Source organism: Tiliqua scincoides, chromosome 9 (genome assembly GCF_035046505.1).
Source record: "Tiliqua scincoides isolate rTilSci1 chromosome 9, rTilSci1.hap2, whole genome shotgun sequence".
NCBI classification, from domain to species: domain Eukaryota; kingdom Metazoa; phylum Chordata; class Lepidosauria; order Squamata; family Scincidae; genus Tiliqua; species Tiliqua scincoides.
The window spans coordinates 26,286,324-26,311,407 of NC_089829.1; the positions used below are offsets into that span (position 1 = coordinate 26,286,324).

The following is a 25,084-nucleotide window of genomic DNA, read 5'->3' on the forward strand; positions in this document are numbered from 1 at the left end:
GTTCTCATGTCTTCACAGAACGCTGCCATTTTGTTGGATGGTAGAAGAGGGTGTGGTGAAGAAGACTGGTCAGTTGCCACCATGGAAGTGAAGTTGGTTGGACATAAAATGCAATGACTTCAGCTATAGTTGTCGATCATTCCTCTGACTTGCTTCTTTATAGAATCTCCTGTTTGGGTATGATAGCTGGTGGCAAAAGAGTTGTAGGGACATCAGACCCAGGGGTTGGGCCTAGTTTGTAATCTTCACTTCCTGTACTTGTGGAAGGAGATGGAAGAGATGTCTCAGGTGAATCTGTAAATGAGATAATAAAAATATGTGATGTAGATTAGTTTAAAGCAGGAATCAGCAGACTTCAGGCTTTTTTTTTTTTAACAGAACCCCAAGACACCTGCCATCTAGAGGCAGGTGTAAATAGTGGGGCATGGAACTAGATGCAATATGGTTTCTTGGGGCAGAGCCAATTAGCTACCGCACTCCATGAGCCACACACTGGGATAACTTGCATACTCAAGGTCAAGTGTACATCTGAATTAGTATAAAACAGATATTTGAACACAAAATTCTGATCTTGAAAGTGTACGCACACACATGCCCACAGTGGCTCCACCATGTTTTTGAGAGTGCCAGCACAAAGCCCTGCAATGAACCTCTCCAAAGTGCCACTCACACAGCACCCTAATCATTCCTTGGATCACCGTCACTGGTAATGAGAATTAAAGGGCTTGTCCAGCTTAGTGGGTCCTCTGATGGGATCTCAATCACCACCCAGCCTGGCTGACCTGATGCTGTTCGTCCTCATACATTTGGAGTAATAAAAAATATTTTTTATTAAATGTTCTGGTATCTACAAATTCAAAGCCTTTTTTTTTGTATTCCGGAGTAAGCTCCCCAGACCCTCAATAGGCTCAAATTTTAACCAGGAAATTGGACACCTACAGACTGAAACCGTGTGAATGACAGAACCGATGTTGCTGGGAAGCACTATGTGCCCCGAAAGGGGTTCCGTGTTGAGGCTGGAAGGCACCGATTGGTACTGTGGTGTGTCCATGGTCGTACCTGCATGAGAAGAGAGAAAGTCAAGTCCTGCCAAATGCTATCATTGTTTGGAACCTGCTGCGTTTCAATAGCATCCTGCCCTAATGGTATCATGTTTTCTTTTAGTGGGCTCAACTCTGAGCCTTCCATCTCTCTATGCCAATTTCTTTGTTAGCAATATGTGTATGCAATTGTTAGCAATGTGTGGTATGTGTGCAATGAATTGATTGATCTATTTCTAGCATTCCCCAAAGCTCTACAGCCCATTTTCAGCCACAACACACCACCACCCCCATGTTGTACCTCCCAGAAGCATCTCTTGCAGCAAGCTGTCAATCCTTGCCACTCCAAAGAGCTTGACAAACTGGACCTGCTCAATCATTTGCCAAGTGATGCTCTGGAGAGGAGGCAGGAGCAGAAGGATGTCACTGAATCTGCCCCGGGAGTCGTACTGCCTGTCGTTGATGTAATCTTCCAGGTTCACCTGCACTTGGAAACGCATGTTCTTCACTTTTCCAGGCTCACTCAGGTTTTTGCAATCTGGGAGGAAGAGAGGGGGGTTTGAAATCAGTTTGGCTTTTGTCATACCAAGCATTTGTGCAAGCAGTACACCACTGTTTTTTTGGCTGGAACAGCTACTGAGTGTCCCCCCCCCCCCGAACTGTCAAATTGGGTACATAATGAACACAGAGAGATCCAGCATTATTAGCATGAATTATGGGCTGGAACAAATGATGACGTTGGGACCAAATTTGCAAGGTGCGGCCAAAAAAGAAGCTTCCAGCATCATCCCTTCCTGGACAGTTTAGAAGTTATGGATTATAACTGTCCCTAAATTGTCCCTTCCTGGACAGTTTAGAAGTTATAATGGAGGAAAGGAGGCAACAGCCTTTTCCCGGATGGCTGTCCTGGAAGGAGAACCAACAGGAACATCATAGCCTTGGTGACCTCCTCCTCCAGCTGTACCACTGTGACCTTTGTCAGTGGTACTAGATAAGGAGAAGCCACACACCCTTTTCGCATGCACTTTCCTTGGCACCCCAATAACCCAAGCCTGCCCCTTGAAGCAGCTGCTTTACCTGGCCTTGCAGTTGGGCTGCCACTGCCCTTAGCAAAGTGTATGGACCCACTATAGAGATTAAATCTTGTAGTGTCATCAGAGGATGGTATGTGAATACAGAAGTCTACTGGTCTAACATTCCATATTTATGTCCATTTCATTAGGAAGAAGAGTTACACCTTGAGTCTTTTCTTGTTGCTCAGCAACAGCAATCAACCAATCACATTTGGAAGAAAAATTACTCATCTTTTTGAATAAATGTGCGAATAGGAAGCTTCTAGAAGGAGCTGAAACCAACTTCCTTTTGTTGTCCTAACCTTGATCTTTATCAGTTAATGGGAGCCATTCTGCTATAACTTTTCCAACTTGGCTTCTCATTATTTCAGGCAATTAGTTGCAACACCTGGCAAAAATTGTCCCATCCCAGGGGGGAAAAAAGATAAATTTGTGCACAAAATGGCTCTTTTCATTGATTTCTTTGCAAGGAGACGGACAATGGATAACAAGAGTTGACAATCTAAAATTGATAGAAGAGAGTGAGAGAGACAGTGTGAGCAAATGCTACCATATGTTGAGTGCCAGTCTGATGTGGTGGATAGAGGATGCCAGACTAGGAGTGGTGAAGTCCAGGTTTAAACCTCAATCAGCCATGAGGCCCACTGGTTGACACTATTGAGCTAAAAAGATTTTGTCACTATACCGTGGGTCCTTAGTATTCACAGGGGATCTGTTTGAGGACTCTCTGCAGTTATTTAATTTTGTGGATAATTTAATCTACAAAGGACCAGGGTCGTGACACTGCAGGGACTGAACTGGAGGCCATGTCTGTGGCTTCCTGGCCTCCTTAGAAGGCCTCCAGGATACGACTGGAAGGCACTTCTGGTTCACACCAAGATCTTCCAGTCACATCCAGGAGATGTCCTGAGACCCTCCAGCTGCAGGTTCAGCATTCATGGATACCCAAATCCACAGATGCTGAGCCCACGGATAAGGAGGGCCCATTGAATGCATTTCCCAGGAGAAAGTTCTGGGGAACCAAAAAACAAAGTGTCATCCATTACCACTTAAGTTACCACTTATGGTAATTGGGTAGCAGGGCCAGTAAGCTGTGAGAGAACCATACCTGGGTCAAAGAACACAATGGCTTTGAGGCAAGCATATTCATTGTTGTCGATGTGAATTTCCCTCAAGGGCTTCACCAGCTCATCTAAGATCCTGGTGGCCACCCGTGCTATTTCAAGCTCTGGACACTGCATTGGAATTATAAAATCATTTCCTGGAGGGGAGAAAGAGGAAGGGGAAGAGGTGTCAGGTTGACCAAAGTGCTGAGCATCAATATTGCTGAACAGTGATTCTTTCCAAAGAACTAGTCAACTTCTACTGGTGTGTACAAGCATCTGTGTCAACAGTGAACAATTCTCTTTCTGCCATGGGAAGTTTAGGTACTGCTCTAGGTTGTTACGTGAAAATCCCCTTTTTCCCTTCCAAGTTGTGATTTTGTATATATCATACAGGCCAAGCAAACAAGCCCAATTCCAAAAACCTGGTAAAGGTCACAAGTTGTGATTGCATCCCCTCCTCCAGTCTAGGAATGTCTCCTGATTATGCAAAACAAGCCTGCACCTCCAGAGGAAAAGATCTATTGTTCTTTTGTTGTACTCTTATGCAGATTGCCTCCCTCCCCCAGAGTCAGGCTTTGCTGATAGCTGATTTCTGGACCCTTCCACCTTTTTTTCACCTGGGTGTATACTGAGCATGTGCACAGCTCTGGGATACTTCCGGTCAGTTTAGGTCAACTTCCAGGTAAAAGACAATCCTTATAAGAGAGAACTCAGAGCACATGTCTCTCTCTCTCTCTGATTGCCCTCCTGCAGAAGTGGTCCTACACGGGACTCTTCCTCCAACCGCCCCCCCCCCGGACAGGTAAATATATCTTGCGTCTAAACTTCCTCCCTTCTTCCCTATCTATTTCTCCCTTCTCCCCCATCTTTAGTTAGCAAACTGGGTTTAGCAGTTTAAGGAACCCCTAAATCCCTACACCCTATCCGTTTCTGATTCCTTTTCGGATGCACCCAAATACATAGCACGTGCAGCCACCACTAGCTAGGTACACTATACACAAGTACTAGAAATCTATACTTATCCATTCTCCATGTGTATTATGTTTACCTTTGTGTGTTTTTGCAATAAAAATATAATCCTTTGATTGAAAGTTACCTTTCTCCCAGTCTCCTCATTAAGCTAGGCAAGGGATCTCTTTGCTTTACGCTATCTTGTTATCCAGCCTATGGTCCCAAAAGTTTCCAAAAGGTTAATATACTAATTCCCCTAAACAAAACAGCCTTTTTGGTAACAGGTAGCTCTGGGCACAATCCTAACCAGGTCTACTCAGAAGTAAGTCATATTTTGTTCAATGGGGCTTACTCTCAGGAAAGTGTGGTTAGGATTGCAACCTCTGTGTTTCTTTGTGCAGGGGCTGTCATTTGCTAAGAGGGCAGAAACAGGCAATGGCTATTTCCTGCACACTGATAGGCTTTCCAGAAACATCTAGTTGACTGCCCCAGAAAGCTGAGGATGCAGGACTAGACAGAGCTTTGACCTCATCCTGCAAGGCTCATTATTTTCTTATGCTAGACTCCAGTGATAGATGGGTGGGAACTTATAAATGGATGGCTATGACTTACCACGGGGAGTTGGGTTATGTGGCTTTGGGATACTTGCTAGCCCTGTAATTGGTGTATTTTTTTTCCTCAGCAGAGAATACACAGAAGGCCGACGCAGTATTGTTTACGCTTTGCTTTGTTTAGTGGTTTTTATGTACAGTGCCTAACATTTTTCTAGGTGACATGCACAGGTTTAAAAAATAGCAAAGGCCTGGCCTGCAGGCTTACGACGTTATAGTTGAGATATGAATGCAGAAAAGAAAAGAGATGGGGAGGGAAGAGGAAAGCTAACTAACTCCAAGTCACTTCTGTGGAAACCAGTAATAGAAAAGGATGATGTCATTTTACCTAATAACAGAAAGTCTGTATATGGTATAGACCGCTTGGCGACTCCCAAGAGCAAGTGTTCTCCAGCATGGGCTCTTAACAAGGCAACCTGCAAATGGCAAAAACAAACAAACAGAAAAGTCACTTTCATTCTCCAGAATCCACCTGCTATCTATTTTTGGCACCGCTACTGCTATTCTGTACTGAAAGTGGAGATAGCCAGCCCTGGCTCCCAACCTGAAGCACTGCAAAGTCAATTCAAAGTCTCCTTTTTGGCAGCACCTTCTTGCATCTATTCCTTATCTCTTCTGTCCTTCTCCTCAGGCCTCTTTCTCCTCCATCTACCCCCTCCCTGAGGTTCTCCTTTTTCAATCTGTTACACCAGTGGTTCCCAAATTGTGAGCCGTGGCTCCCCAGAGAGCCGTGGAAACCAGCTAAGGGAGCCACGGAATCTTCATGAGAAACCTACTGCCCTATACAGTGTATAGGATTGTAGCCCTAATAGGGAGCAACGGCCAATGAGTAGGTCAAGGGAGCTACCAGTTGAAAACGTTTGGGAACCACTGCATTACACCCTTCCTGTAGTCCCCTTGCCTCTGGAACTCATAGCTTCCTTTTCTCCTGGGAAATCTTTCCAGTCCTTAGCCTGCCTCTCAAAGCTACTCTGTTCTATCCCTGAGATCTGTCTGAGACTTTCATATCACCCAAACTGACAATGGTCATTTCCCTAACAGAAACAGGAAATGTCACGGGAGAGGGATGTTTACAAGTGTTCTGTGATGCCAGCCCAACTCTGCCAATCATAATCAGAGACTTCATTGTCTCAGGACCAGTGCAGTACAGATGGTAATCTGCAAAACCCCAGTATTTTACACCCTGTCAGTAGTGTCTCCCCCCCCCCCCTTAATGGCTAAATGTAAATAATTCACAGTTGCAGTAAAGCATTTTGCATTAGGAGGATATTCATGTTAATTTAAAAAAAAAAATTAGAGAAATTCTTTGGGCATGTCACAGATTTTGACAAGGAAAGCACAAATTACTAAGAAGTCAAAGAGAACTTTCAAAGGTTGCATGTGTGAAAAGCTACCTATGGGGGAAAAAGATAAATAAGTGGCCCTTTTTTCACCTGGTCGTCCAGTGGAAGCTCACAGAATGCTGGGATGTGTTTTGCCCACTCAACAAGGACCAGCAGTTGCTGCTTCATTGACTCACAGACGTCATTGATCGTTGCAACCTTCTTCATAACTATATCCGCGCTATGCACAGGGCGGAGAGCTGAGTACTGGAAGAGAGAAGATCAAGTGCCCTTTGTTCAGGCAATTCAGAAGGAAAAATGATGGGACATTTTTTTTTCGCCTACGATTCCCCGTTAAAACCACTCCAACATATTAACAGAACTTCTGCTCCTTAAATCACAGCATGGAGCTGAGTTTAGTTTTAGAAATTAACAGAATGGAACAGTTTGTGTTGTCCAGCAGGTGGCAATAGACCACAGCTATTTGGGGGAATGGAAAGTGTGTTAAATCTTCAGAATACCCCCATCTGAAACCATACTAGAAGGAAAGATCCTTCAGTGGAACTTGAATAGAACTGCAGCAGATGCTTGAGGCCTTATTTAGAATTCTTGTAGTCCAGAATAATGGACATTGACTTGTAGTGTCTCTCTAGGACCTCAAGCAAGGAGAGATCTTTCCCTGGCAAAGTGGAGATGCCAGGAACCTCTCTTCCAGTGGAAGAGAGACACATAAGATTGACGGTTCATCCACTGGTGTAGCAAGTGGGGGATGGGGGCAGTACCCCCTTGGGTGCCAGGGTGAAATGGGGTGCCACAAAATGTGAGTGAGCTTTTCTTGAGTCAGAAAAAGGTTGGCGTGAAATCACCCCAGATTTCAGTGTGATTGTGCAATGAGAGCCTCCAAAGGAGTAGGAAGGGGCACGGCAGCCAGATCAAGAAATCAGAGAAATGGGAACAGAAAATCTTCAAGTTCACCAAACAGGAAGAGGAGGAGGAACAACTTCTCCTGGGTTCTTCCTCTAGGAGAACCCAGAAATGATTTCACAACATTGAGTGATGTCACATCACTGTCCCGGACACCACAGCCCTGGGCAACATGACTGTTGATGTTCCATACAGTAACGCCCTGAATGTGGAAAATGAACATGTCAGTGTGAATGTACTGTAATGGGATGTAAGTGTGAATGCCAGATGTACTGGCATGGTGTACCAACTATTGCCCCACCTCCTTGACCTGGAAATGTGCCAGCCTCTGCTTCTACTCACCAGATTAGAAAAGGAAAAAAGGAATGAACCATAAGACAAAGTAAAGAGGAGAGGGAAGTGGAGGACTTGAGCATCTCCAATGCTCTCTAATCCACCCATCTCCTCTCCTCCACTCTTCCTCTTCTGTTCCACGTCCCGCTTCCATTTTCAATCCAAGGAGTGGGAGGAGGAAGAGGAGCAGTGAAGGCAAGTGGGCAGATAGAGGCAGGTGACTCTGCCAACTTGCTGCCTAAGGCAACCATCTCAGCCGATCTCATGGATGAGCCGGACATGACCTCACCTGCAGTCTCTATGCTCAGCCAGGTTTACCCTGACCTGCTGTTTCTGAGAAGTAGCTATGTGAATCCAAACCTCCATAACATTGGAATGGAAGAAGCAAGAAGCAGCGGGTGTTCTTACCTGCTGTGCCATGGCCTCTGCTTGGGTCAAGACAGTGATGGAGAGGGCGCCATTGTCTTCGTAGCTGCTCCGGCGGATGCTGATCCTGTCACGCTCATTCTGCACGGCTGACGAAAGAGACACAGGGAACAGTGGGACATCGGGCAGGGCTTGGCGGGGGAGCACACCACTGACTGTGGATTAGTAAGGCCTGACTTGTGCCGCTGTCTTTCCAAGGCATCAACATCCACAGCACATTAGCCTTCTGGATGAGATGCAGGTGATGGGAAGCCTGGGAAACTAGCAATTCCAGACAGACTTTGGGTTGGGTGAAACTGCTAGATTCCAGCAAGCTTTATCCATCTTGCACCAGTATGGCAGATATTCTGATGCCTTTTCTCCCTGGATAAGGCTCAGGGCACAGTCCTAACCAGGTCTACTCAGAAGTAAGTCCTATTTTGTTCAATGGGACTTATTCTCAGGAAAGTGTGATTAGGACTGCAGCCTCAGAGGGATAGAACCAATACACAGGAGGACAAGAGAAGTATGTCTGGCAGCCTCAACCCCAAGTCTGCTAGGAATCTCTGAATCAAACGTTTCTGTGTGTATAAAGTTAAGACTAGTCCCTTCGGGAGCCTGTGAGAAAGAACATTCCATTTCACCAGGCTTCAAGAGGGCTCTGAGTGATTTGTCACTGTTCTAACCTATAGTTCTAAATTGCTGTGAATTTGTAATATGCTGGATTTTATCTTGGATTTTGATTTTTGTTGTAAGTTGTCATGTGACTGAGAGTCCAATCCTAGGCATGTCTACCCAGACATTATAGTCCCATTATAGTCAGTGGGACTTATTCCCAGGAAAATGTGGATTGGATTGGAGTAAAAAAAAAGCAGGGTATAAACCCATTTCTGCCCAGCCCACAGGTGTGCACATTTGATCCCAGTTACATATATGCAACATTGGACAGAAATGGCTTAAACAATAACTACTACTACTACTACTACTACTACTACTACTACTACTACTACTACTACAATAAACCATGAATAATAATAAAATTAAATGCTGTGAGCCTGAACCTCACAGTCATTAACTCACAATAATTTCAGAAAGTGATCACACATTTAAATTATTTAAGATATTTTCAACCCAACCTTTAGGATAAGATTGTAATTTTTTTTTAAATGGTTGGCATTTTTAATCAATCAAATCAACTAAAACACCTATGATCATATTATTATTATTATTATTATTATTTTAAAGCAGCCAATCAAATATTATTGCTGAAATTAGCAATCAATGTTAACTAGAGAGTTGTTATAGGGGCTTGGTGGATAAAGAGTTCCAAATGGTTCCAAAGGTTCCAGGCCTGGGCATGCTGGTCCCATGGAAGGTTTGGACACCAGAGAGCCCTGAGGGAGACCAAGCAAGCCCCACTTGTTTGTTCCTCCTCCTCACTGTAGCTGCAGAGAGCCTAATTCAAACCATCCCAAAAACAATGTAACCACAAGGCTTTGACAAGTTATGATCCATCCCCTACGCACCCACAGATTTTTATTTTTAAGCAATTGTGGAAATTTCTCAACAGAGTAAAGATATGTCTCTGATTTGTAACTGAAAGCTAAACGTTGCCATACAATGGACACAAAGGATTATTGTGTGGTAGCTCCTTTAAAGAGGAGATTGTGATCTTGTGGCATTCGCTTTCAGAAGCCTGGATCCATTTCATCAGATGAATGAAATGATCGTCCAATAGATAAGGGTGAAGAGTACAGAAAGAATATATATGTATAGCTAGTTTTATCATAAAGTGAAATGAAAGGTCATCATCCGTGCCAGCGATAGCCATAGGTGTGTCATGTAGTGCGCAAAGTGTAAAAGGATGCAAGATCCAATCAAAGGAATATGAGATCCGGTCATAAGAGTGAGTTTTTATTAATGCTTCTATCAGAGCCACACCCTTTTGAGAGAGAAAAAGCCTCCCCGTTTATCTTATGTGTGTATCTGCAACGGATTTTATGGCGCACATCTCAGTATTTTCTCTTTTGCGCCGATAACAATCCTCAAGGTGTAACTGGATGGTACGGCAACAATGTTCTTAGATGCTTTCGGTGTTATCGCAAAAAGTACCTTGGAAGAAATGCCCTCACATGCCAAGAGGAGTTAATGTTTTACCTACTGTAAAAAAAGCAGTTATTAGTAGGTAGTTGGAGGCTCTCAATTTGTTTCTTGAACCGATAGTTTGAAAAAAGATATAAGCAAGGTTGAACATACTCAGAGGATGCCTGGAAGTAGATGATGAGGGGCGGGGGAGGGGTTGCTATGTAGCGGTAGACCCCTTGCTTTCCCAGTTTCAATCTGTGGCAGCATCTGTGTTGGGCTGGAAACACAGCCCAACAGCAGCAGATCCCTGGAGAGCTGCTACCATTCAGTGCAAATAACATTGAATTAAAGGGACCAGTGGACTGACTCGGCACTTGGCAGCTTCCTCTTGACAACAGAGCAAGCTTTGATCCATTGACAAGGTTAGCCAAAACGTTTGCTATACGAGAGAGGAAGAAGGGTGCTGGGAAGAGGACAAAAGACTAGATTTACCATAAAGCAGGTCACTTTGAAGGGGAATTAGTACACCAATTCCTGCATGAAAACCGACAATTCACATTTCAAGGTTGGGGTGGTTATTACTTGTCATCATTGTAACTTTGGAATTGATCCAGTGCATGAGGCTTTAAAAAGTTCATTTTGCACGTGAATAAACTGGACTGCGAACCAGTATACAGGTTGTGTAGGAGAGAGTGAGTTGCAAATCAGGTAGTTGTTGATTGAAATCTTGCTTCTGCCACAAAAAAATATTAGGTGACCATCTCTCTCTCTCTCTCTCTCTCTCTCTCTCTCTCTCTCTCTCTCTCTCTCTCTCTCTCAGCCCCACACCTGCAATATGGGAATAAGAAGACCTACCAACCCTACAGATAATACATCCAGATAATGCATGTGAAAGGATCTGAATGGAAGAGCTTCCCTAGGCCTTGTAGGTCCTTGTAGTCAATCGCAACAGACGCTGAGGAAATTTGAGCTTATACATTGCTACGTGGAAGTGGGGAGGGAAGAACCTTGACATAGGTTCATGCTGAGCCCTGTAACTAGACAGAGGAGGAGGTGTATCGGCTGGTGTTCCAGCAACAAGGCCTGGCATATGATCTGTCACGACTGGAGGTGGGAGGTGGGTGGAAAGCAAACATGTCTGTCTTATGTCTGATGAAACAGGGGGGTGGGGCGGAGAATCTAATGTGTAGAGAAGCCTCGTACGTACATTCCCTCTTTGTGAGTCCCACATGAGGCTGAGGGTTCTGCAACAGAATCCTCAAAGCGCTTTCCATGCCCAAAAGCTTGGGCAAACAAAGCTTGAATCACAATTAGCCAATCAAATGGTCTCATTTTTTCCAAACTTTGTGTTCTTATGTTGCCACAGACAGCAAGGGGGTGGGGTGGGTGGGGCGGAGGTGGTGGAAATTAGAAGTCACCAAAAAAATCAATACATGTTCCAGTAGAGATGACTTCCACGTCAAAGGCAGCAAATCAGTAACTTTCCAAACCTTTTGTTAGACAGCCACATATCTGGTGTCAACTTTGGAAGTAATTGCACAATAACTACAGATTCAGTGCTGGGTGGCAAGGAGAGGCAGTCAATTAAATAGTAGTGGAATGCCCTAAAACTGTTGTCTTCAATCTTTTTCATGGCATGACCCTAATAAGTAAATAAATAAATAAATAAATAATGAGACTGGGGACCCCCTCCCAGGATTCTATCCACACATGCCTGCCTCCATTCTACCCTCCCAGCACAGTTCATTGCAACCATATATTCTTATTAGTGAGAGAAGAAAAAGTTACCGTGAAACCTGACCCTACTGAAAGCTATTTTTGCACAATACCTGGTGGTGCTCTAGTCCTGTTGTCTTCAACTTCATTCTTATAAGTTGCTGCAACCCCACAACTGAGGATTAGTGATCCCATTGGAATCCTGACCCCAAGGTTGAAGAACACTGCCCTAAAATATATGGATTTGATTCAGGGTCACACTGTTTGCCACACTTGGACCCAAGAAAGCCTTGTTCTCCAGTCCATATTGGTTAGTGTATGGGAAGTGGAGAAGTAGGGCTGGTTTCTTCTCTAATGTCTGGTACAGCTTCCTCAGCTAAGACTTATCTTCATAGATTTGCTTCAAAAATTACTTTTGGTGTAGACCTGTCTCAGGTTAATGGTTTTAGGCTGTGCATAGGGCTTCATTGTGGCTGGCTTCCTAATGGCAGGACCTTGTGTGAATGAAGGTAGTGTACAGAAAGAGTGATCTTGATGTTCCTTTCAGCACGAGGATTCTGAGTGGAAAAGGTATGCCAAGACTAGTGGTGTATAAGCCATTTAGATCCTATTTTGGGAGCTGGGGGGGGGCAACCAGAATCTCAAGATATTGGCAAGGACTAAGACAGTGGTTCCCAAAGTGTGTGTCGCAATGCCTTAGAGCAGGAGTCTCCAAACTTTTTGGCCAGAGGGCCACATGAAATACCTGGCATGTTGTTGAGGGCCGGGAAAAAAATTTAAATATAAAATTTATATAAATAAATTAGAGATGGAACTTAGATGAGTGAATAAATGAATGAATGGGCTCATTCATTCAACCTCTCTGGCCCTTAGAACACCCTCCAGACACAACCAGAGCATAGTTCCTGTCACGTTCGGCCAAACAGGCCAGAGGCTTTCAGGGGACAAGAGGCTGGCTGCGGACCAGATAGAGGCTTGCCGTGGGCCGCATTTGGACCCCAGGCCAGGGTTTGGAGACCCCGGCCTTAGAGCATTGCGGCAACACTCACAGGGGCATATTGGAATGTCCCTAGTGGCCCTTCCTAAATGTTCTCTTGGGCATCACCATCTTGAATCTCACAAAATCTCACAAGATTTGGGTGCTGCTTTCTTGAATCTCATGAGCTTTCATAAGATGCAAGATGGTGGCACCCAGCTGAGTCGGAAAGAAGAGGCTGCAAGGGTGTTGTGACCTAGGTATTTGGGAACCACTGGACTAAGGTAACATTTTCAAGCTGCAGATTATATGAGGCATGACCCTGATAGCTGAGTCATAACAGGAGTGGGGAAAAGGGCACCAAAGACTAACTTCAGTGTTCCCAAGTGCAAGATCTCTTCCTGGTTCTGCAGTGTATATGACACCGTGCCAGCCCTTTCCTCCCACAATGTACTGCATCTACAGTGGTGAACCAGGACACCTTGCTGTGAAATTTCTCAAGAACAATGCTGGTATGAACTTTCTCATACGTGCAGTTTTCTCCCAAATTTTAAGGTGAGCCTCTCAAGAATCCTTCATCGCTAGGAGAGCACCCCTTTTCCAGCTTCTCTGTTCTCCCACTTTGTCTGTTCACCCCTCATAATTCCAAGCATCTGACTTCAATCTGTCAGCCACACAACCAGCAGCAAAACCAAGAGTCTTGTTGTGCCTTAGAGACTAATAAAAGGAAATAATTCCAGCACACGCTCTTGCAGACTGACAACAGGTCAACAGATGCAGTAGGCAGATGTGTGTGAATATATATCATGCACAGCCTGATCTGAACCTGTGCTGAAACAGGTAGGCTGAGTGCCCTGTGCTGTATCCAGTACAGGTTAGGAGGTGGCTGGAGGTCAACTCGGGGTGAGGGGATATTTTTCCTGCATCAAGCCCCAGCCACCCCTATGGGGCTACTTGGATCTGCTCCAGAGAATCCACTGGTGCAAATCCAAGCAGCCTGTATAAGGCTGCTTAGGCAAGGGATGGGGGAAAGGATATGGCGTGGGCTGCTGTGGTCGATCCTGCCCCCTCCCAGGTCCAGTCTGCCCTCCCCTGGCCCTAAAACACCCCCTCCATACTTCCGTTCTGGCCTCCTGTCATCCTCTTCCCACCCGGCACAAACCCTCTTCGGCTGCTGCAAATTCACTCTGTCTGAGGTTGGATGTCACCTCTGGAAGCAGACATAGGCCTCTGCACCAGACTAGCCAGCTCTTGAGCTTGAGTAACCTCAAACATGCTTTATGGCATGTTCGTGACACTCCTGGGCTAGCACAGGGGGCCTATGCAGGCCTATCTCAGAGTCAGGATTGTGCTGACATACTTATACGGGTACAAAGGGAAAAACAAACATGCACACCTGAAATCAAGAGCATCAGGTGGTAGGAAATGGAAGTGTTTAAAGCAGTGATTTTCAACCTTTTTCATCTCATGGCTCACTGACAAGGTACTAAAATTGACAATGCATGTCATGCTGTTGGTGGGGGGCTCATATCCCCCAATGGTCCTATTAATAAATGACACTCCACCAAACTCCCGCAGCACACCTGGGGACCACTCGCAGCACACCAGTGTGCCACGGCACAGTGGTTGAAAATGGCTGGTTTAAAGAATGTACCTGGGAGTAAGTCCCATTAAATTCAATGTCTAGAGGTGCATAGGAATGTGCTATATATCTAGTGAGAAGCTTAAGTGTCCAGGATCAGCATGGGGACAATTCACAATTGGAAAGATCAAGAAACCAGATGACGGTTTTGAGACTGGCCAAGAAGGACTTTGGAAGGGGAAATTGGTTTCATCAAGATGGTGGAGCTCATTTGACGAAAGAATAGAGGGGAAAAAGAATGAGTCTTGTAGCAGCCCTGCTCAAAAACCTCTCAGCAGAAATCCTCTTGCCTTGCATCTCTGTGACTCAGCGGTGCCCAAATAAGTTGCCTTCCAACTGCTGAGGAGGAATTTGCCGATGTGGCACTCAGGATGAGTCAGACGCTCACCCAGCAGCAACAGCTGCTTCCCAGTGTCAAGGTTAGCATCGTGGTGCACTCGGGACTTGAGATCAGGTGATAGCTGCTGCAATGTTTTCCAGTGCCACCTACCTTCTTTCTTCATTCCGGCCCGGAAACATTTCTTCAGCCTGCAGTATCTACACTGATTCCTCTTGTCTTTGTCTATCACACACTGTCTGCTGAATCTGGGAAAAGAAAGAGGGTTGTGTTGTGTTGTGGTTAGAGTGCAACTGGGGGACCCAGGAAAATATCCTGGCTCTGCCATGTGAATAAAAGGGGAAGAAACCATGTACACTGCTCCTGGGGAAAAAGTGTGGCATACAAATGCAATCATTTTGCCAATAAACCTTGAGAAGTTCCTAAAGATTACACAGGCCCATACACATTTTGCTTTTTTAAAGTTAAGGGCACAATCCTAACTAGGTCTCCTCAGAAGTAAGTTCTACGGTGTTCAATGGGACTTGCTCCCAGGAAAGGGAGGTTAGGATTGCAGCCTAAGTCTATTCTTGGGGATATTTGGGGGCCTGGATCCAAAAACAGCATTGGTTTTGCCTGACTGGCTCTAGTTTGGGGAGAACGTTATAGCCACCTTATATGCTGATTCAAGCAGCTTCCATGGCATCGGCTTCCTCATGAGGAAGCTCCTTGAATCAGCATATAAGGTGGCTATGCTGTACTTCCCAAATCTAGAGCCAATTGGGCAAAACCAATGTCATTTTGGGATTCAGCACCCCCAAAGTATCCTAAATTCATTCAAACATCCTAGGCAACAAAAAAAGGCGTTTTCTTTCTTTTTCTTTCTTTCTTGGTAGGCCTTTTTTGGTTATCAATCCATCAATCATATATTCATACTCCACTTTTTAATCAAGGTTGGCTCCCAAAGTGGCTAACAATTGAACTCTCTCCAGAGATGTAATATGTAGATATAACATAAGAGCCTCATTCTTCACCTAATGTAGCAGTTATTTGCTTGGTTGCAGTGGAATGAAGTTGCAATAGCTCTTGTACTCCAGTAATAATGATAATAATTATTATTATTGTTATAAATTCTCAGTTGCGGCATGCCATGCAAGTAGCAATGGCTAATGCTAATGCTTGACTTGGGTGCCTGGGAAAGCTAGGATCTCCCTGGGATTATATGTTGGGAATTTGTCTAAGAAACTTCCCAGGACCCTCCCCCTTTCAAACTTATAGTTACCTGCAAGAATAGACATGATTCTTACGGACACTCCTTCTGAAGAATCCTTTGCAGCCATCACAGCTGGAAGCCCCATAATGCTTCCCAGTAGCGCGGTCCCCACAGATAGCACACAATGAACTGATCCCATTCCCAAGCAAGCTGGTGTTGCTAGGCTCTGAGACTATGGGTTCTGCAATGACAAAACTGAATCAGGTGGGCTTCCCAAGCAAGAGAGAGGTGCACTGAGTATGAGTGTATTGCAGCAGTAAAACAATAAAATTAAAACAGAATGGCAGAATGGGTGGCAGCAATAAAAAATTGGTCTAAAATGGGTCTAAAAGGATGGCAGCAATAAAACAAAGACCCATGGGTTACCGGAAAGCTAACCATCAATTGGTCAAATGGACTACACCTGCCATCTAAATTCCAGCAGTGATGGAACCTGAAGTGTCTCTCTTGGAAGGGATTTCCCCAGTTTTTGGGTCACCACTGCAAAGATCCTGCAATGTATATGCATTCACAGCACATCAGTAGGAAGAAAAGAGATACAGAGAAGGGGGACTGATAGATAATGATCTAAGGGCACAATCCTAACCCCTTATGTCAGTGCTTTCCAGTACTGGCATAGCAGTGCCAATGGGACATGTGCTGCATCCTGCAGTTGGGTGTCACTCACGGAGGCCTCCTCAAAGTAAGGGAATGTTTGTTCCCTTACCTTAGAGCTGGAAAGCACTGACATAAGGAGTTAGGATTGGCCCTAAGTAGGTGAATACATTTATATGGAAAGAGGTGGTCTTTAAGATATTTTGGACCCATTTAGGTCTTTGAAAGCCAAGATTTGAAAAAGTATTTTAACAGACTTTTAGACCAGTGGGTGAGCACCTGCTCTGCATGAAGAAGGTCCCAGTTTCCATTTCCTGTGTGTCTCCAGGTATGACTGGGAAAGAGCCCTCAAAAGTTTCTAGCAGTCAGTGTAGGTAGACCTGATTGAGGTAGACTGAAGCACTGATGCCATGTAAAACAGCTTCCTGTATTCTCACAATTGGGACCAACTGGAATCTAGCAAGCAGGGCATGAAAGCAAGACACTTGCCCTGCTGTTATCTCTTTGCAACCCACACACAACCTATGAACACGGAGGCCTCCTAAAGTTCAATAATGGCTAACAGCGTGTGACACACATTTGTTGTGTAGACTCTATATGTCCATTGCTCAAAGCCTTGTTCCTTGCCTAAAGGTGTTCTCTAAAGTGGTCATCTCATAACCAATAAGTCGTGTCATAAGAACATAAGACAAACGCCGCTGAATCAGGCCAAAGGCCCATCTAGTCCAGCTTCCTATATCTCACAGTGGCTTGCACATGCCTCAGGGAGCACACAAGGGACCTGCATCCTATTGTCACTCTTTTGCACCTGGCATTCTGAAATAGCCTACTTTTAGAATCAGGAGGTTGTGTATACCCATCATGGTTTGTAACCTGTCACGGTCCTTTTTTCCAGAAACCTGCCCACTCCCATTTTAAAGACACCTAGGCCAGGTGCCATCCCTACATCCTGTGGCAAAGGGTTCCACAGATTAATTGCATGATCATGTTCTCATCATGGCTGAGAGACTCTTGTAACATGGCAGCCATACACAACATGACGATGGGTTGGTGTCACCTAGCCAATCATCCTTCTGAAATGTTTTCTTGCAATCCTAGGCATACCTACTCAAAAGAAAGCCCCATTGTGTTCAATTGTGTTTACCCTCAGGAAAGTGTGCAAAAGATTGCTGCCTTAATTCCACCATTTGTTGATAGTGACCGTCTCTCATTCAATTGAACTCAGCAAAGCAAATGTTAGCTTGACATACATTTTTATTGGCCATAAACCATTACCAGCTGCTTTTACAGTGCTTTCAAAAAGAGAAAAATTAGAAGGATCTTTAAAAAAAAAAAAGGAGGGATGATAATATTGATCCAATTGTTAAGTCAAAGATGAGAATTTGATTCCATTACCCTTATTGCTTTTATGAGTTGGGGGTGTACCATCTATACTGTAAAGCCATCTTGAAATGTGGAATACAGTCACGATTGGAGCATGCAAGGAAGTTGTTTTGAGATGTTTTCATTACAGGTGATAGCAATTCTTTGGAATAGGCCTGGAAAGGCTCTTTGTTGACAGACAGGTGAAACTGCATTACACCAGATTTTCCCCCACCATCATGTTCTGCTAATACCTGAAGGAAAGATTTTTTTTCCCATCATAGCTAATAGCAGCTCCAAGAGATCATTTGGATTTGGGGCACAGCATGAGGAGAAAGAGATAAACAACCTAATGTTCAGCTCCAGTTTGACTTTGGAGGGGTGGGACATTGCTATATTATATTTTTTTAAAAATTAATGCACAGAGTTTCAATGTAATGATGTGCAGAATATTATACGGAATGAATGGTTCAGTTCCAGCCAAAGAGGTTTGAGAGATGCCATTTAAAAAGAGATGCCTTTTAAAAAGAGATGCCATTTCTTCTTGAGAGCTTATGGAACGGGGAATAATTCCTAGAATGTTTTTTAAAAATATGTTAACAAAGAATGTCTCTGGGATATAGTTGTGGCCAGAATCCTCTGGCAGAAAAATCATCTTCAGGGTCCAACATCCACATGCACTTTGGCTGTGATGACCACATCATGTGTGGTTGGAGAATTTACTACCTAACTTTGGAGACATAGATTTATCCTTATGAACCCACCAGGTTTAGAAGAAATGCTCATATTATTGATCTTCAGCATATACAATGAGACATGTATTAGCACACAACAGGCCTGGCATTTAAATGTACAAAGTGGAGGGTCTTGTTTGTTCTCCGTAAGATGAGCTTCTATCCTTTTTCATCACTTGCTTCCTGGACGGGTATTGCCATTTTCAAAATAAATGGGAATAAACTATGTGCCTTTCACAGATGTATCACAAAAGGTATAAACATGTGATGCTTCTTCTGGAATAGAAATCTCATGATGGGGAAAGAGCTTTGAAGGTTGATTTCTGCTTGGTGAAGCTGTGAAAAGCACAGAGCTCCTCTCTCATTCATTTTAAGAACATGAGAACATAAGAAGAGCCTTGCTGGATCAGGCCATAGGCCCATAAAGTCCAGCTTCCTGTATCTCACAGTAGCCCACCAAGTGCTGTATCTCACAGCGGCCTACCATTTTCAGACTGGAATCTTAGTTACTCTTTGAGAGAATGGCATATTACAAAGAGCACTGAAGACAACAGCCACTCCAAAAATTTCCCTCTCCTTTTCTACAACATCAGCTCTCCCTGAATCCTGATGTCTTTGATTATGTGTATCTCCCTGCCAATGCTAACCAGTGATGTGGGATGGAGCCAGCCAAGAGTCCATCATCATGGCATCTGGTCTTGAAGCATACTAATGTTATCTAGCCTGTTCGGTCATGCCTCAAGGGAAGAAGGAATGGGTCACCATAACTGGTGGAGCCACTTTTGTGCCAGTTCTCCATGAATCCAGATGTGTGACCCTGCAGCTCACTCTTTCTTTCTTGCAATCCTGTTTTATAATGCATTTGAATAACCTAACTTGGTCACACTAGCAAGTGCCCTGCTGCAGCTGTGACCTCACGTGACCTTTTTATGCAAGGGACATGTCGAACTTCTGGAACTGGGAAAACATTAGATGTGTTTGTGTGAAGGAGCATCCTTTGAAGAGAAGGTCTGTTTTGGAGACAGTTCTCAAAGTGATTCCAATCAATGTAACACTTGGGCCAAATAAAAAAAAGTCCTAGAAGAGCAAATATGAAGAAATATAGTGTGACACAGGTGCTAGTCCAGCTGAAATGATGGTGCATGAGAAGACCCGGCGGGCTATAAAGGTACCCAAGAGAAAAATAAACAGATATATGCGGAGCATTTCTCAGTGTAGTAAGGCCAGTTTTGGAAAGGAAAGGACAGATAAAATGCTGCTGTCCTGAGTTTGGCTTTTGCCAGACAAAAAGGGATGGCATTGTCTTGTCTCTTGGATGAATCTACTGTTTCCATCATGGGTTCATTCAATCTGTCATCACAAGATGTGGGAATGGCTGCTGGTTTAGCAGGCTCTAAAAGGGGTGTATTTGTGGCATGGGTCAAACTACAGCCTGAGGTGCGTTAGCTAAGCAGAGCTTCCAGGTAAAAAGGCCACTGAATATCACTTCCCCGGAGATAACAGCAGAAGACAATGGGCGTCAGGTCCTGCTTGTGATCTTCCTATAGTCATCTGATTGGCCAAATGGGAAATAAGATGCTGAGCTAGAGGAACGTGTGGTCTGCTCCTGCAGGGCTTGTCATCCACTCTTAATTGAGCTGTGATGTTCACTCCAGAGGATGCTCTGACTTCAGCAAGACAGCCTGAATTGACTGGGTCACATCTAAAGCCTTTTCTGAGAATGAGTTTATCAAGAAACGCATGCAGTGAAGTTGCTCATTCCCTGTGCAAGATAAGTCCCAAATGTTTGTTTTCTACATCGTGCTTTTGTTTGGGGGGGGGGGGGAGGTCACATTTTCCTAGCACTCAAGTGATTGCAATGTCCTGCGGCTGGGGAAAAATGTGGTCTTTTTTCAGCCAGGGATTTGTTGGAAGGGGTGATGCACTCACTCATCTGGATGTCCAAGACACCTCACAAAGTATGTTTGTAATCCCATGGATTAAAAGCAATGTGAGCACCCCTCCGCCCCCATCTCAACACCATATTGGTACGATTTCAAAACATTTCCAAGTAATTCTTTTTTTACGCTCTTTGAAGCCTGCTTTGCTACGCCCCTGATGGACTACCCAAATTCTCAAGAATAAACAAAAGGAAGGCTAATGAAATGACAGCTTTTGCTAGCATTTTCTTAATGTTGTTTAAATGCAAGCTTCCTTGCAAGGATCTAGAGAAGGGCATGCAGCTTAGATGTTAGCCCACCCGCTTTGTATGCAAGAAGTGTGAGGTTTAGTTGCTGGCATCTCCGGGCAGGCGTGGGGAAGACTCCTCTCTGCCTGAAACCCTGCAGAGCAGCTGCCAATATTGACTTGGATGGCCCAATGCTCTGACTCAGAATTGTGCAGTTTCCTATGTTCATGCCCTCCCTCTATCCAATGACAACATTTTGTCTTTTTTTCTTTTGTTAAAAAAAGATGTGAAAGAGCAGTGGTGGGTGGAAGATAGATCAGGCTTCGCTGGCACATCTCTGAATGATTTGCAGTGAATTGACAAAGGTACCCGACTCCCAATAGTTCAACAATACAACAGCCTCCCTCCACCCTTCCTAAATTAGGGTGCTGACATGAAGGAAGCCTATGGGGGCAAACCCGGAGTGGATTTGCCATATGTACAGCCCGTCAATGACTTCTAATCATTACAGCTGGATGGAACCTCTGTGTACAGTGATAGTAAAGAATGCTAAATCTCTAGCAGGATGCTGTACTAGTTTGGGAGTTGGATTTAGACCTGGAAGACCCAGGTTCAAATCCGCTCAGCCATGAAGCTTCATAGGTGACCTTGGGTCTCTCTCTCTCTCTCTCTCTCTCTCAACCTCACCAACCTTACAGGGGGTTATTGTGAGAATAAAAAACAGGAGAGGAACCATGCACACTAACCTGAGCTCCTTGGAGGAAGGGTGGCAAGCAAGCAAGCAAGCAAGCAAGCAAACAAACAAACAAACAAACAAACAAATAAATAAATAAATAAATAAATAAATAAATAAATAAATAAATCTGAGGGCTAACAAGGGAAGACTGCAGTCTTCATGCCTTGCTGGAGGACTTCCCTAAGGGCATTTGGCTGTCCGATATGGGAATCCGATACTGGATTTGCTGGATCTTTGGCCTTATCTACCAGACCATGAACATGTAATCTAATCTGGATTAGAGGTTCAGGAAAGACAGAGCTTCTAATGGCTATTAGTCATGATGGCTGTATGGAACCTCAGAGATTGCAGACACAAGAATAGCAGGTGTTGGAGACTGCAGCTTCAAGCTCTGTTTGTCATTCATGTGCTACTCATGGACTTTTTAGAGACATTTGGGAAGTGGGATGCTGACCTACCCGAACCTTTTGTCTGATCTAGTTCTTCTTACATTAACTTTACATAAATACCAAAAGAAGTATCTGTTTCTCTATTGTAACTTCTGACAAAACTCTGTAGCTAGAATGACGACATTAGGGTATCTTGGCCAATAGGGCATGTCCAGGTCTGGGACCTTTGGCAATTTTTTTGAAAGCTGTTTTGACAATTTTTTGAAGAGGATGCTTGCTCAGGACAAACAAGCTAATTTCAAAACAGCTAGTTCCTGAGCAAGCTGGATTACTGATTAACCGGTTGGTAAACACCACAAATGCCACTTTGAGATAGCCTTCACCTCTAGGAAAACCGAGCATGCTCTTTCTACACTATAATTCTGTGTCAGAGGAAATTATTTATATGGAATTGTTTCGATAATATGATGAATTAATATGTAATTCCCCCAATTCGATTCACCCAGAAAATGATAAGTTTTATCTTGAATCTGATTTACCTGACTGATTTTGCATTTCAGTTGGTGCAAAACTGCTTGACAGCTGAGAAAGGTTGACAGTCTTAGGGCACAATCCTATCCAGGTCTATTCAGAAGTCTATTTTGTTCAATGGGGCTTACTCTCAGGAAAGTGTGGTTAGGATTGCAGCCTTATTGACATTCTTTTGTGCCTCCCAAAAGATTTTTCCCCATGCAATGACAAAGGGGGGGGGCTCTATATATACCTCAAATGGCTGCTTTTAGGGCACTGATGCCGTGGGACTACAGCTTAGTGGAAGAGCCCTATTTTTCCTGGAGACGGTCTCTGATCTACTCTTTGACATCTCTGTTGGGACTCTTCTTTATCCCAAAACTAGGATAGTTGCTGCCAGCCAGTGTAGGGTATGCTGAAGTAGATTGACCAAAGGTCTGGCTCAGGATACAACTTGACAGGTGCACAATTTTAGTGAGAGCAGAGATTGATCTTTTTCCCAGCAAGGCCTGAACAAAGGGCATAAGGCAATGTGGTACTCAAATGTGGTATGCTCAAATTTCTAGCAAGACATCTTCATCATATTCACAAAAGTAGTATACTTTTTATTTTATTTTATTTTAAGGCAACCAAGTCTCGTGGTACTGAAAGATGCCCAGATTTGTTCTGATATCGGCTTTTGGGAACTGGACCCCACTTGGACAGATTCATGAACAGTTATCCTTACGTCATAAATTGAGCATTCGATGTTTCGTTGTTAGAGATTGAGCTACACGTCATGACTTCCCTGGTTTGAATCTCACCTCTCTCAAGCACTCATGAGGTGGCCTTAGGCAAGCCACCCCTTCAGGAGTAGTACAGGGGTGATACCTACCTCATAAGGTTGTTGTACATGATATATGATGAGCTTTGCACTTTGATAAAGCTCTCTATATCAATATTATCCCTGGTTGGTCCTATGCTACCCAGAGTAGTTCCTTTATTTCATAGTCTTTATATTTTTCCCCTTAGTCACAATTGATGCAGAAGTCATAGAAACAACTGGATCACTGTAGGTCCTAGCACAGCTTTGTAGAGCATAACGTTATAAGGGATGGACTCTGGGCAAACTGAAAGGGCTCAACAGTGGCAGATCAGCTCTATTCTATTTGACAAGAGACAATTGCCAAAAGTAGTGTGCTTTTGGTGGCTGGGTAAAAGCAGAACACTTCCCCCCCGTCAGTTGTCATGATTGTCCTCTACCCAGCCTCCCGTCCAAACATTAGAACTCCATCTTAGATTAATGCTCCGAGAATTTCTACCTCCAGTTCAAGCACACATTTAAGGAGTGTTTAGCATAAAATGCTGCTATTGCAACCCGTGTTTATAGAGAGAGGGGCAAACGAGAGAGAGGGGCATGGAAAAAAAGACGAACAATGTGTACCAAATCTATGTCAAGTTTCAGCATATACAATATAAGCACAGTAACTATTCACAAGGAATAATGCATGGGAAAAATCCCGACAACCACTTTTTCGAAGAATAGCAGCTTTGGGAGAAACAGAGAAGGTCTTACGGCTAAGTTGTACATTCCCTATAGGAAGCATTTGCTTATTTCATGAGAATTTTTTTTAAAAAAATGGTTTCCACTCTCTCACTGAATCCTGTGCATCGCTACCACGAAAAGCCAAACACAATGGCAGCCATACAAAATACAACAGAATTTGTGATCAGTACTTTTCAACTGCGATATTCAGAAAGATGATACGATCTCCTCCAGGCTTAATGTTAAATTGTTCTTAATATTGGTAAGGGTCTTGCTTCCTTGAGATGAAATTAAAAGGACTAAGAAGTGACGTGGGGGAAAATACAGCTTATTACTTACTTACTTACTTATTACAGCTTACTCCTGACACCCTTCGACCTCATTCCTCTTCGTCCACCCAAGAGGATGATTTTTGAACGTAAAGGTGACAAAGCCCAATTGGAGAGGAACAGAAGGATCACCTCACCTGATGAACTCGTGGGCAGCACTCTCAGGTTCTCAAACTCCAACATGGTATACGAAGAGTCTAGAGACTCAGCATAATCTGGCATCTCCATGTCCATTAGGGATTGACAAAGTTTCATTATTACTGGCCCCTGCAACCTTGCTGTCAATCACAGCCAGGGTTTCCAGCAGAGGAGGTTTGACTATCCCAAGCTCTTGGGATGACAAATCATTACCTAACTCCCCCTCTACTCCCGCCCAGCTCCAGCAGAAGGTTGGAAGTTAGAAATGACCTGGTCTTTATTGCTCTCTTGCTTGCATGCTCTCATTTCCCCCACCCCACCCCACCCCACCCCCCACAGCTCTGGATCATGATTATATGATGCAGATAAGGCCTGGTCTGAATCAACTCAAATTGCATCCCCAGTTCAAGAGCATGTGGTTTATGGCAATCCTTGGGTAAACATTTTGAAAAGTGTAGACAGAAAAAGAGAGAGAGAAAAGTTGGCTGTTTCACAGGGTACAAGGCATCCCATGATGCTGTAAACGTGTTACCTTTGAGGGTTCTTTTATTTCTCTGAGGATTTTATTGTCTGTGTTTAAAAAAAGGAATTCTCCAAGCACGATCTTTTTTGTGCTCGAAAAGGAAGTTTTCAGTTACAGGATGGAAATTATATAATGGCAACACTCTTGTCAGATATATGAAGGCAACCAGACAATTCCTGCTGATGCACAGTCCATTCTTGGCTCTGGTGCACAAAAAGTATCTACATGAATTTCTGCTGGGAAAACAGCTGCTGATTTGAAAATTCTATCTCTAGGAAGTGATGGCAAAATGAACTAATTATGT

At 44.0% G+C, this 25,084-nt stretch overlaps 1 protein-coding gene across 1 annotated transcript; it reads right to left on the reverse strand.

Annotated features, from left to right (window-relative positions):
• Positions 1 to 157: 157 nt before the first annotated feature.
• Positions 158 to 24,374, reverse strand: LOC136660117 (hepatocyte nuclear factor 4-beta-like). The gene is made up of 10 exons (XM_066637149.1): positions 24,257 to 24,374; positions 15,783 to 15,954; positions 14,675 to 14,769; positions 7,769 to 7,875; positions 6,215 to 6,370; positions 5,110 to 5,197; positions 3,222 to 3,374; positions 1,342 to 1,578; positions 940 to 1,059; positions 158 to 294 (listed from the first exon to the last, which is right to left on the reverse strand). The coding sequence occupies exons 1-10, from the start codon at positions 24,372 to 24,374 to the stop codon at positions 158 to 160; spliced, it is 1,383 nt and encodes a 460-aa protein (XP_066493246.1).
• Between the last annotated feature and the right edge of the window lie 710 nt (positions 24,375 to 25,084).

Excerpts from the sequence above, each read along its gene's own strand:
- LOC136660117 (XM_066637149.1), bottom strand. The coding sequence starts at position 24,374 with ATGAAACTTTGTCAATCCCTAATGGACATGGAGATGCCAGATTATGCT. Across the intron at positions 3,375-5,109 it reads TACAGACTTTCTGTTATTAG|GAAATGATTTTATAATTCCA; the intron begins GTAAAATGACAT and ends TCTCCCCTCCAG. Across the intron at positions 1,579-3,221 it reads CATTGTGTTCTTTGACCCAG|ATTGCAAAAACCTGAGTGAG; the intron begins GTATGGTTCTCT and ends TCTTCCTCCCAG.